This window comes from Xyrauchen texanus, chromosome 49 (genome assembly GCF_025860055.1).
Source record: "Xyrauchen texanus isolate HMW12.3.18 chromosome 49, RBS_HiC_50CHRs, whole genome shotgun sequence".
NCBI lineage: Eukaryota > Metazoa > Chordata > Actinopteri > Cypriniformes > Catostomidae > Xyrauchen > Xyrauchen texanus.
The window spans coordinates 14,053,889-14,066,782 of NC_068324.1; the positions used below are offsets into that span (position 1 = coordinate 14,053,889).

The 12,894-nt window shown below is 38.9% G+C and overlaps 1 protein-coding gene across 1 annotated transcript in view; it reads left to right on the forward strand.

The window, feature by feature from the left end:
• LOC127640055 (AT-rich interactive domain-containing protein 3B-like) overlaps positions 1 to 7,255 on the forward strand; it is a 45,926-nt gene extending 38,671 nt beyond the window's left edge. Inside the window, exons 5-9 of the mRNA XM_052122427.1 lie at positions 1,056 to 1,239; positions 1,633 to 1,883; positions 3,702 to 4,007; positions 4,116 to 4,205; positions 5,366 to 7,255. Coding sequence (XP_051978387.1) covers positions 1,056 to 1,239; positions 1,633 to 1,883; positions 3,702 to 4,007; positions 4,116 to 4,205; positions 5,366 to 5,529 — 995 coding nt within the window. The 3' untranslated portion in view covers positions 5,530 to 7,255. The remainder of the gene's footprint in view (positions 1 to 1,055; positions 1,240 to 1,632; positions 1,884 to 3,701; positions 4,008 to 4,115; positions 4,206 to 5,365) is intronic.
• Positions 7,256 to 12,894: the final 5,639 nt, after the last annotated feature.

A 12,894-nucleotide genomic window follows, 5' to 3' on the forward strand; every position in this document is an offset into this window, starting at 1 on the left:
GCTCATTGATATTGCTCGCTGATTAAAAACTCAATCACTCAAATCCTGTTCTGCTTGTAGGGGTGGCTGGCACTGATACACATGCACTTTTAATGCCACGAACTGGCTTCTACTTGCATCTTTCTTCCAGCCCATCAGTTCATAAATAGTCTGCACTTATATAGCACCTTTTTAAGGTTAACAGTATTCAAAGTGCTTTACACTGTGACTCATTCACCCATTCATTCATACACCAATGGCAGCAGAGCCATGGGAGCAACTTGGGGTTCAGTGTCTTGCCCAAGGACACTTCAGCATGTGGAGTCGTGTGGGCCATGATTCGAACCACCAACCCTGCGATTAGTGGCCGACCCGCTCTACCAACTGAGCCACAGCTGACTGCCTTTGTTTTGTTCTACCCATCACTTTCCATATTTACAGTTTTGAGTGGCCCGTCTCTTACTAGTTACTGTTTTGAGCGGCCCATCTCTTCGGAGTTACTGTCTTAATCAGCCCATTGCTTCCCAATTATCTGACAATCACTTTCCATATTTACTGTTTTGATTGACCCATCACTTCGTATAGTTACTGTCTTGATCAGCCCATCACTTTGTATAGTTAATGTCTTGATCGCCCCATCCCTTCCCATATGTAGTGTTTTTATCAGCCTATCACCTCCAGTAGTTACTGTCCTGATTGGCCCATCACTTCCTATACCCACTGTTTTCATCAGCCAACTGTTTCCCATAGTTACTGTCACAAGCACAAGCTGCTGTGTTTGAATTGCAAAAGGGAGTTTGTCACTTTTGTTTGGTTAATTTGTGAAACTTTGTTACAGACGTTTTTTTTTTTTAATATATATATATATATATATATATATATATATATATATATATATATATATATATATATGTCCATCCATGTACAATGTAATTTAAATAAAATTGGAACTAAATAAAATAATAATTGGAAATCTTAAGCAACACTATCTGTGTTTTTCAACTGGTTTGATGTGATTTATCATACAGAATATTTATACAGAGTCTCACCTGTACTTGTCTGATCTGTTTCTGCAGGTACACCTGTGAATCGGATCCCCATCATGGCCAAGCAGGTGCTGGATCTGTATATGCTATATAAGCTGGTGACTGAGAAGGGAGGTCTGGTGGAGGTGATAAATAAGAAGATCTGGAGGGAGATTACCAAAGGCCTGAACCTTCCCACCTCTATCACCAGTGCCGCCTTCACCCTCCGCACACAGTAAGATTTTACAATATCTTCCATAGAGGAATACCACATGGTGTTTTGTTATCTGAAGCAATGACATTTGTCCATTTTTGTTGAAAGACTTAAGTGTCCATATACTGTTTGGGGCCACTGTATTTTTGAAACATTTTTGAGTAAATATGTAAAATAAATGTCTATTTAATTTCAGCAGTTTATGTATATACCACTTTCAACAAAAAAAATAATAATATATTATGTACAGACAGTATACTAGCCATTAGCCACTCATCTGGATTGACCATAGAAAAAAACATAATGGATTAACTTTTAATATCGCTATTATGTCTTCAAAGTGATATAGTGACCTAACAGTTTGCATCTATAGTTCATATATCTAATATATGTTTTAATCTTACTGTGCCTTAGGTATATGAAGTACCTGTACCCATATGAATGTGAGAAGAATGGTCTAAGCTCCCCTGGAGAGCTGCAGGCTGCCATCGACAGTAACCGCAGGGAGGGTCGTCGTCCCGGCTATAGCAACAGTCTGTATCGATTTTCCCCTTCTCCCAGTGCCTCAGCCCCCCACCTCCTCTCTCCTTCAAAACTGCACCTGCCTGCCACTGGACACAATGGACTTCAGGCCACCCCCAGTCCTGCCATGAAGAAAGCTACAGGTGTGTAGTCACACATGGGTTGTTGTTGTATTATTAAGGTTTTAGGTTCAAATCAATGAGATAATTGAATTAATTAAGGGATGGTCCTGTAAGGTGCACATTTTTGCCTCGACTAGTTCATTTAAAATGTTCTTGCATTGTAGCAAATACATTTTCAATACGCAAATATTCCATGTAGTCCCTCATTATTAAAGCCATACAAAAATTGGCAAATGCTATTTAAAAAGTTCAACTACCCATATTGACAGTGTACCTGAAATTTAGTTAGTCATACCTGCTCAAGAGGATGTGAGACCAGAAAACCCTTAAATAATTCAAACAATTTAATAATTCAAAGAAATTAATATAGCCTCAAGTGGAAATCACCGGGGTCCTAGCACATATGGCCAACTTCAACCCTAACCCTAAATGCCTTAATCACAGTAGCTCAAATAGGATTTTCGTAAAGCACGTTATAGCACCCCCTTGCATCATAAATGTATAAAAATGTTCCACATGACCTCAGAATGTTCTCTTGTCCATGTGTTTGAAGTTTTTTTAAGTTTGAATATTGCTCTCACAATTAGTCATTATAGCCAACACCCAAAAACGTATTTGCTTATATCTTCCGAATCACTTAACGAATCAAAATTATTATAATTTTATGTGAGAAGTAATAAAACTCTGAACAGCTGAAATCCACCTCCGGTTTGCTCTCGGTGGGGTGTGCGGAGAGTTGTGCATGGATGCCGCGGAGAATTGCGTGAAGCCTCCGCACGTGCTATGTCTCCACGGTAACGCGCTCAACAAGCTACGTAATGAGATGCATGGATTGACGGTCTCAACTGAGATTCGTCCACCGCCACCTGGATTGAGGTGAGTCAATACGCCATCAAGAGGACACGTAGCTTGTTGGGCATACCAAATTGGGGAAAAAATAAAGCATTTTTGTTACATATGCTAAAGTTTTTTTCTACTGTGTTGTTCTTTTCAAAGAACAAATAAATGCATTATGACAGGAAATAAGTATATATAGTTGAGTCAAATTGTACTACTTTTAAAATTTGAGATTAATCGCAATTAACTATGAAAAATTATGAGATTGATCATAATTAACATTTGAATCTATTGAGAGCACTATTTAATTATGTAATTTGCTTGCTTGTAGAGATTGCACTCGCAATACCCGGATGAGTGGACTGAAATGTGGATGTGTGGTTGTTACTCATAGGTATCAGACCGCCATTGACCAATCTGAATTGAGTATTTCAGATTAGAATAGAATTCGACCTCCTTATCTTTACATAATATCATATTGATGTGGGGTGGAATTGAACAGAACCAACCAGGAAATGTGTGTAGGAAATGGACCATGTTTCCTGACCTGCTGATTGGGGAAACACAGAGTGTCAAAGTCATTAAGGGCCTGTTTTCCTGTGAGGCCCTACTGGCATTCACTAACCTCAGAGGCCACAGTAAACTAATTGCAAACACTGATGTGCAATACAGGGAACTGTATGTTCATGTCAAAATATCCTTTCTTCATGTCATAATTTCCAACTGACTGATTAAAAGAAAATGAAAAGTTTGGACACGTTAATTTTGGATAATTAGATTGCAATCAATAGAAAATCAAAGTACCATATTTTCATTTATGATACACATTTCTGGTCATATTGTACACAGTATGTAGAATGGTTAGTGCATGCAAGAAAAAAAAACAGAATTAATAGTGGAAATCGCTGAACGTTGTCATGTTCACAAGTTAATTTTTTCATGACAGTGAAGCTGAGATTTTGATGTTCAATCTAAATCGTTATTTTTGTAACCACTCTTCAGTTCCAGAGGATGGTCCCGCCTCCATGCTGCCAGGTCGACTCCCCTTGGCACTGGCTCTTGGGCATCAACAGCAACTGGCACGCGCTGCCACCCTGGAGCAGCTGAGGGAGAGGCTGGAGACCAGCATGGGCGCTGGGGCAGTGAACACAGGGGCCCCCGCGCTGGAGGGGCCAGAGAGGAAGATGGCGCGATTGGCAGAGGAGCAGCAGAGGCTACTGCAGCAGGCTTTCCAACAGAACCTGCTGGCCATGGCGTCACAGGTCAACCCTGCCAACCTCCGAATGAACAACACCGCCACCACCCGCGGTAAGTTCAATGACAATTACTGGTGAGAGCTGTGGGTGTCCAAAATGGCTTAAAGGAATTGCAGAAAGCACAATGTGTGTCATTGATGTGGTTGTGTCTCGTTTTCAGAGGAAAAGCAGGACCTCTCTCTCAGCCTTTCTTCTAATGGCTCTGCAAGCATTACCGTGTCTGTGGAGGTCAACGGGATCATTTACTCAGGTGTGCATGTGTGCATGTGACACATGATGTGTTTAATCTAGGTACCAATAAAAAAATGCAATCTCGCTAATATAATGTGAGCATAACAAGAGACTACTCAGAACTCAGGTATTGTTAACAATGCACTTTTTGTTTTGAGTGTTTTGTTTATAGCTGAGACCATTTATTCTGAAATATGGAAGACAAGTAGAGACAATGAAAGAAATGTAAATAATAATTTTACTCTCCAAGTTGTGTAACCATCAGTGATTTTGACTGCAGAACCCCCAAACTATCGTTATCTAATATAAATATATATTTATATATATATGTATATGTTAGGGCTGCCGATTTAACATGTTAAATTATTGTGCATAATTATATGAAAAATAATGCTTTAATAAAAAACATCCTCAAATAATCATGACCCCAATCCATCCATAAATTAGGTAATGATGAATGTTTCTACCGTCGGACGAATTCAAGCTTTATGTACAACTTGATGTGACGGTGGGGGGCAGTCAGCGCACCAGCTGTCCTCGCCAAACCAACAGGCAGCACAGCCTTTCACAGACATGCTTTTGCGCTTAAAGACACCTAGGCCAAGCACAACAGAATGCAGGGATCTTGAGATGTGTTTTTCAACGTTTCAAACTCGCTTATGAGTAGAGACACTGAGCACTAGTGAGGCGCAACACAACAAAAATGAGATGCTCCATAAGTGTCCATCTGACGCACAAGTACACAGACCAACAATTAAAAATAGAGCAGAGAGAAGTAGGCCAATAATAGGATTATGTTCAATGATATGAAAAAAAAACGTATTATATATACTGTGTGTGTGTGTGTGTTTTATTTGCTGATCCCCATAATATCAAAGCAGCCAAATTTTGGTCCATTAATTGGCCAGGTCGATGCATTGGTGTATCACTAGTCTAAGACTAATCTTAACTGCAAGTTACTCCAAAGGGGGGCTGTCCCTTTAATTTAACATGACACCATTCTGTGGCCACATTGCGTAAAGTTTGCATTGACAATAAAGATTGTTCTGTTCAGTGTGTTAGGGAACAAGGAAATGCAAAATATTGCTGTATCACTTTCTCTAATTCTATGGCCAAAATAAATGCTACTGTATATCCACCCACTTCATTGCTTTACATTTTTTTTCCCCTCCTGTATAGGATCCTTATATGCCCAAAAGTCATCTGCTGCTGTCCCAACCTCTGCTTCAACCACAGCCACGCCCACAGGCCACACCTCCACCCTCAGCCCCAGTATCCCCTCTTCTTCTTCCTCCTCAAAGGGTCCTGACTCTGTGGAACCAGCCACAGGCGGCTCACCCTAACCATCACCAGCTCCCTGTAACCAAACAACCAGTCAGTCCAGCCTAAGCTACAGTCTTTCCCATTCTGCCCTCTAGAGGCAACGTAATGAATCACATTCTGCCTACCGCACATATTGCAGCTGTGTTATCCTTCCAGTGAAGGGAGGACCACACACATACACACACTTACGAACTCAACAGCTGTCTAAGCTCAACATGGACCACACCTGCTCTTATCTACAAGTCTTCACGGTGTTTTCTCAGGACTTGAGAGGGTTTTTAAAGTTTAATTCAACGAAATACCTAGGTTGTGGTTGACATTTTGCGGTCTATTAATACTTTTATTTAAAGTTTGCTGAATTGACCTCATATGCAGTGAATTTGAAAGACTCAGGATCGATTACTATGATACTGCTGTGTTCTTTGTCTGTTCTGATGGATTTGAAAACATTCTAGAATCCTCATCAAACTTTGCAAAGTTGGTTTGGTATGAAAAGGGGTCACAATTATATATTTTTCCTTTTTTTAAAATATTATTTACTTGAGTTTATTGTTTTCTATTTCCATTGTTTTCTTTTTTAGTTTCTAGATACAGAAATATTATTATGATATGAAAAAGAGTTTTGAGTTTGAAATTGCATTTTCCACAGCTGAGAGGTTGTTTTTTTGTTATTATTTAGACATATTTACAGGCAACAATTTGGTTGAAAGATTTTTCTCTACCTCAGACACAAGACAATGTATGATAGAAAAGAAACTGTGTGGTAACATATCCAAGCGGGTGGTTTCCCACAGGTCAATCATTTCTGTGCGTTGGACGATCATGTATAGGCTCGTGAATAAGAGCTTTAATTATTCTATTCTTTTACTCTGGAACGCAAGTGGCTGCTTCAAACATACTTAAACCAGGTCACGGCAAAGCAGGATAACATTCAAATCAACAGAGGATTGAATGTTTATTTTTCTTATGTATTTTCAATTGTTGAAACTTCAGACCTCACCTATCTTTCCATATTGGAAAGCATGTTTCTCAGGAATTTCAGTTTTTGTTTTTTTGTCATACATTTTTACCTCAGAACAGTCTCACGTCTGGAAAATAAACAACACTTCATATAACGCAGTCACTGTGGGACTGAAATAGCTACCTCAAGTCAGAATTTACCATAGATAAAGTTTCAACTGCCCACAGTGCATCACCGAATTACCTCAAATACTGTAGTCCTACTCTTTGATGCAAAAAACATCTCAGGTTATGAATTAGCAAAATACCTCAGACAGAACATGAATACACTGGTGTGAGATGAAAATATTGTTCATATCCATGAAGTATTGATTATCGAATGGACTGTCTTCCAATACTTCCAGAACACTTCCAGTTGATATGGCACAATCCATGCTGGTCGGACTGGTCATGAAGAGTTCATGTACTTTGCTGATTTAGCCTTGTCAACAATAAGCTTTACATTTACAATCCTGCATTTGCGTGACCCTGGGACCTGCTGGGATACAGACACCTTTAGATACTTCTCATTTCTTTATTCCTTAGATAACTGCATAGCTGAACACCAAAGACCATGTGTTTGTTGTTCTCTTTAATGACCTCGCTGGAAAGACACATGCATCTTTACACAATTAAATTCTGATCTGATGCAACATTTTCATGGTTTCACTGCATTTTATTTTTTTTAATTACAAAGTGTAATGTATTCTAACCCTTACAGCTAAAATAAAATGACTTTATATGGCATCTTAAAGAGTATCAGCAAATTTCATAAAACCTATCAAGGACTGGTCCCGGACCATACTTAACACCCAAATGTTTACTGAAAATTATATTTTATATTTGTATATTTTATATAATAATTCAATTATTATATTTGTATTGTGATATTATTTTTATGCCTTTAAAGCACATTTTGCCCTGGTTCTAATTATCGTAATGAACAAAAATAATTCTGTCTGTGACGAGCAACATGACTAACATGACTAACTACATGTATATATACTGTATTAAAACATGCCACATATTTTGATTACGTGCAAAACTGGCAGTAGATGTGACAGATGCTGTTTTGTGGGGGTGGTGGGTCGGGATTGTTTAGTTGATGCCCTTTTAAGAGGCACATTGTGGGATGCACTGAAAGGATGTCCCTGACCCATCACTGCCACACTGTCCCGTCCCTGGTGTGTTCCCGCCCCTGTCCTGAGCTAGACCACCCCTCTCAGCTCAGTCCCTATGAAAGTCATTATAGAGGATTACTGCCCGAGATATAACCAAAAGACAGATGAAACACCACAAGGGTTAACAGAGAAACAATGGGATTGATATTTAGACTGAGTGATTTGGAATGGATTTGCTTCAAATCATATGAAATGTCATCGGACCACTTGCTAGAGGCATACAAGTGAGTGAGGACGCATCAGTGTCGATTCACTTACAACATTCGAGCAATTTTTTGTTGTGCTACCGAGAAGCTATTTGGTTATTACATATTTGGTCTTACTGCTTTACATTGAGAAATTAAGTGGTTGAGGTACACCTTTTTGCCAAGTATCTTGGCAAAAACAACATTTATCAGAAAGGAAATTAAGTTTGGGGTATAGCTCAAGAAAATAAGTAAATGCTGGGCAAAATCAAAGCACCTTAATTGATGACCTGCCGAAATGGATTGATATCATTACTGGAATATTGAAGTTCACGGTTCAAAAGTCACCTCTGTGGGGAGATACATGATGTTATTTCAGAAGGTGAAGATGAAGTGAGAGCTGTGGTGTTCCTTAGAAGTCATGCCTACTGAGGAAGAGGATAACCCTGGGCAACATGTGTGGCAATCTGTGCTACAGTTCACCTGTAAGGGAATGATTGAGGGAATCATTGTCCTCCTGTTTTTCTGGCTGCTGTTTCAGGTGCTCTTCACAAAGGACCTTGAAGGTGGGAAAATTGCTGATTTATATTGTACATTCTAATTGGGTTGTTGTTCTCAGACTGCCATAAACACAACAAGATTACACTCATAGAAACAAAGGTTCCATGAAGGGTTTTACAGCCTAATGTCATAGAAGAAAAATGAAAAGTAGTAAAGCCTTTTTAGTTCCTATTTAAAGAAAAACTACGCCAAATCAAGAACACGATACAGTGAAAAAGGGTTCTTGATAAGAAGAGAGTCTTGGTTGAACCTAAAGAACAACTGTAGAAACTTTCTTTTTTAGAAATGTAGGACTAATTTTCATTTGATCTGAGAATGTCAATTTTCAATTATTTAGATTTCAGGTTTTAGTTTTGAAATTCAGTTCAACTTCTTTTCTCTGTTATTTCTTTTCATCATACTTCCAGTCCTACTTTTCAGAGCAAAAAAATACCCCCTCTAGATTCCTGATTCTATGCAGATTAAATTTCGTTTCCTCTTTTGCGGATTACGACTGAACATTTGTTCTGTTATTTTGAATGGCAGAGTCACGGATTAACATGCTACTCTAACCATCCTCCATCTCTTCAGTCCACCTACAGATTCTGCTGAGTGTCGGCTTGGTGGTTTTTTGTTTTACCCTCATCCTAGGCTGTGTCCTTTGCTGGCATAGGACAAGACACAAGCCACCTGAAGACAAAAAGGATGTGACATCACCCCCTCCACCTGACTCTGTGGAGGATCACATGATCATGGCTTTGAGCCCCTCCCCTTCCTCTGGGACCACATTCACCAAACTGCAGTTTGAGGAGCAGGAGGGAGAAGTTTCAGAATACCCATCTACCTTTGAAATCTCTACACCATCAGATGAAAAATTCACTGATGTCTCGGAGGTTAACAAGCAGAAGTCGTGCTTCCAAATGAGACGCCTCAGTTCTCCAACAGTCTCCACTTCTCTCTACAGGCCCATGGCCAGTGGCCGTTCCTCTTTTACATCATTTCCAAGACTTAGTCTTCTTTCAAAGACCAGGACTGTTTTGGAACACCACTGTACTGTGGCTGGTGACAGTAACTCATTCAGCGAACACAAAACACTCACTATCCCCAGCCTGGTATCACCTTGCATGCTCTCTCCACTTCAGACCCAAGGTCTACTAGGGGAAGGACCTTTGCTCCCAAACTATGGGTCAAGTTTGTGCAACGAGACCTCCAAGTCCACCTTGCACTTGCATTGACCTTCTCATCTCTGCAGAACACTCTGACTGTATCCTTAGTAGGTATAACAGGTGCAGTCCATAGTCTAGAGGAAGTTACTGTCGAGGTAAGGCTACCCCCACTTTGCCCGGGACCTCTGGATATATCTTCCCATGAGCAGTGTGGACTCTATGAAAAGAACTTGGTGGTCAATGTCGGATCTCTAGAGGGGCTTAAGGGTTGTGTACTCCGACTCGCTGTCTTCACTCAGGATCCACAGAGTCCAAAGACAACCCTATTTGGGAAGCTAGAAGTTTGCTGTAGTGGTCTTGACTGGACACCAGACAAACCTGTCACCTGCATAAGAGAACTAAGACAAGATGTGGATAGAATTCAGAAGGTTACTTCATAGATGTGAGGTTCAGTGTTTCAGAATATACCTCATTAAACATCAGTCCAGTCATGTGAAATAGCTACACCTCGTGTTTACTTTTAATGGACAAGATGACGCTCCTATTTGAATTAGCATGCTCAACTTTATGAACATTGTTGTCCTGCTCAGAATGTCACCTACCAAGTGTCTAAGAGAGGTCATGAGATTCTTGATCAGCTCTTCATCTTGTTGCAGGACCAGACTCTGGTCCATCGGCTTACAGTAATAATCCTGAAAACAGAGTCTCACCAACCAGACTCAAACGCTGGTGTCACCAGGTTAACCTACAACACATTGTTCTTACCCTTCATGGCCCTGCACCAATGCCTTCAGCACAGATTTGATTGGACAGTTTCATGATTTTTTTCCATAGGGGAATTGATTCTGAATGATAACGTCTAAACTTTTAAAGACAGACCTACCGTGAGCTCTCATGTTGTCATTCGATGGTATATGGTTCTACTAAAACAATCAGATTAATTTTCTTTAATTTTTTTTAAATTAAGTTTAATTACCGAATTCCTGGTGAAAACCAATTCACTACCCATGATCCTGAGGGGAAAATCGACCAATCAGAGAACCGAGGCAAAAAACTTAAAGGGATATCTCACCCAAAAATGAAAATTCTACCATCCTTAACTCAGCTTCATATTGTTGGGAGATCCCTGTTGTATTCTCCCATAGAACACAGAAGGAGACATTCAGCAGCAAGAAAACCTTAGTCACCATTCACTTTTATTGTTTGATAAAGGGATTGAATGAAAGTTAATGGTGACTGAGGCTAACATTCTGCCTAACATCTCCTTTTGTGTTCCACAGATGAAAGTTAATTTGGGGTTTGGAACAACAATTGAGGGTGAGTAAATAATGACAGAATTCATTTTTTTGAGGAACTATACCTTTTACATTACAAATCTTAAAAAGTCAAGAGGTTCCCACACAAATACAGTTCCCAGGAAAAATTTAAATGTCCTGGGCATGCAGGAAAGCATATTGCACCACAAATCCTTCCTATCGGATAAATGAATTTGTTTGTCATGTATGACAACATGTTTGCCTATATTGCATACAGCAGATCCAGCTTGCATGACTGTTATGTAAAAGGTTGAGGATTTATCTATTCTAAAGTAAGCCTAAATGTTTGCTTTTAATGTGTAGGATTAAATATTTGTCTTACAGGGCCAAGATCTGCAGGAGATCAGCCTATTTTAATGACATTGTAGATAATCCCCCTCCCTCTGCAATCCTTCAGACAGCAATCCCATCCTGTCCATTTCAGTCCTGCTTAAAGCTCAGCAATGAGAGGTCATGGCCTTGAGGTCATTCACTCATGTAGCATCCGCCTTCATTGTACTAGTCAGCACTATTTAGAGTCTCACAGTGTGTCTCATATTATAAATGACTGGATGTGAATACTGGTTTCCATATTTCTAACAAATGTAGTGCAAATAACTAAAATGTTAAAACTTCAAACAAAATAAAAACAAACTCTCATAAAACATTTCTTCACACAAACACTCACTACCTGACTCTTGCTAAGGATAATTTAATAGCTAGCATTTTATGTATAATAAATACATACATAAATAAAATATTTATAAATAAAACAAATTGTGTGAAAATGTTCACACTTGCGTAATGTGGCACATACAATAACATATAACAGAAATATTTAGTTCAAAATTGATATTTACCCTGATTTGTCTATTTTATTCATTTCATTTAAACATTTGTCGACATAAGTAGCAAGTATACTTTTGAAAAAACTTTATTAAAGGCAAAACTGTTCTTTGTGGTAGGAACGATGAACTTATATATGAAGTTATATATATATAACTTTGTTTAGATCATAATATTTTAAAACATGTATTAATTCATATTTTTTATACTAGATTTTCATGGTTTAATTTTGAAAGTCTGGGTCTGTGACAAGGTAAAACAATAAAAGGTATTTTTAAAATGTCAAAAGTATTTGAAAAGTAACAAAATCGACAATGAAGGCTTTTGTAAAAAGAAAGTTTACAAAATGTTTTTAATGTGATTTTAATATAACAATTGTTTTAATCCGTTAACCTTAATAAATAAATTAACCCTTGTGACATAACAGTGCCTTAAATTGAAATAGGCCAACATAAATATTTTGATAAGATTTCATGAATACTCCTCCTTCTTCAATAGGCTACCATGTGGTGATCAATCCCCTTTATCATGGTTTGGTGATCAGTTTGATAAAAATTCAAGGAGAAACTGGGAATGCCATAGTCTGGAATAAGCCTGTTTGACCTTCCAGGCGATGCATGCCGATGTCACTCATTTACCCCCATACTGGACTTCATTGTCATGCTGGTGTGAAAATCACAGTGGTATAATCTACTATCCTGCTAAAGTTATATCACTAAATTACTGTATATCATTGATGATTGAATATTTCACCTTTTTTTGGCAGAGACATTCATACTCTGGAAACAGTGTGACTGGCAATGTTCTTATTGGCCCAGAGGCCCCAGAGCGATGGATTCACTGAATAGACATGTGTAGCATGAGTCAAGTGGAAACTGCATGATGGCATGTTATTCAACCAGAATAGTAAATGAAAAGCTGACATGACCCCAAATCTGGACAGATAACTACGTCAGAAAATGTATTGTTTATTGCTGGTTTAGAAACTTTAAACAATATAAAAAATTACTTCAGCCTCTTGCCTAGGGATAGTTCACCCAAAAATTGAAATTCTCTCATCATTTTCTCACCCTCATGCCATCACAGATGTGGGTGGCCGTGGCTCAGGTGGTAGAGCGGGTTGTCAACTAATCACAGGGTTGGTGGTTTGATTCCCGGCCCACATGCCGAAGT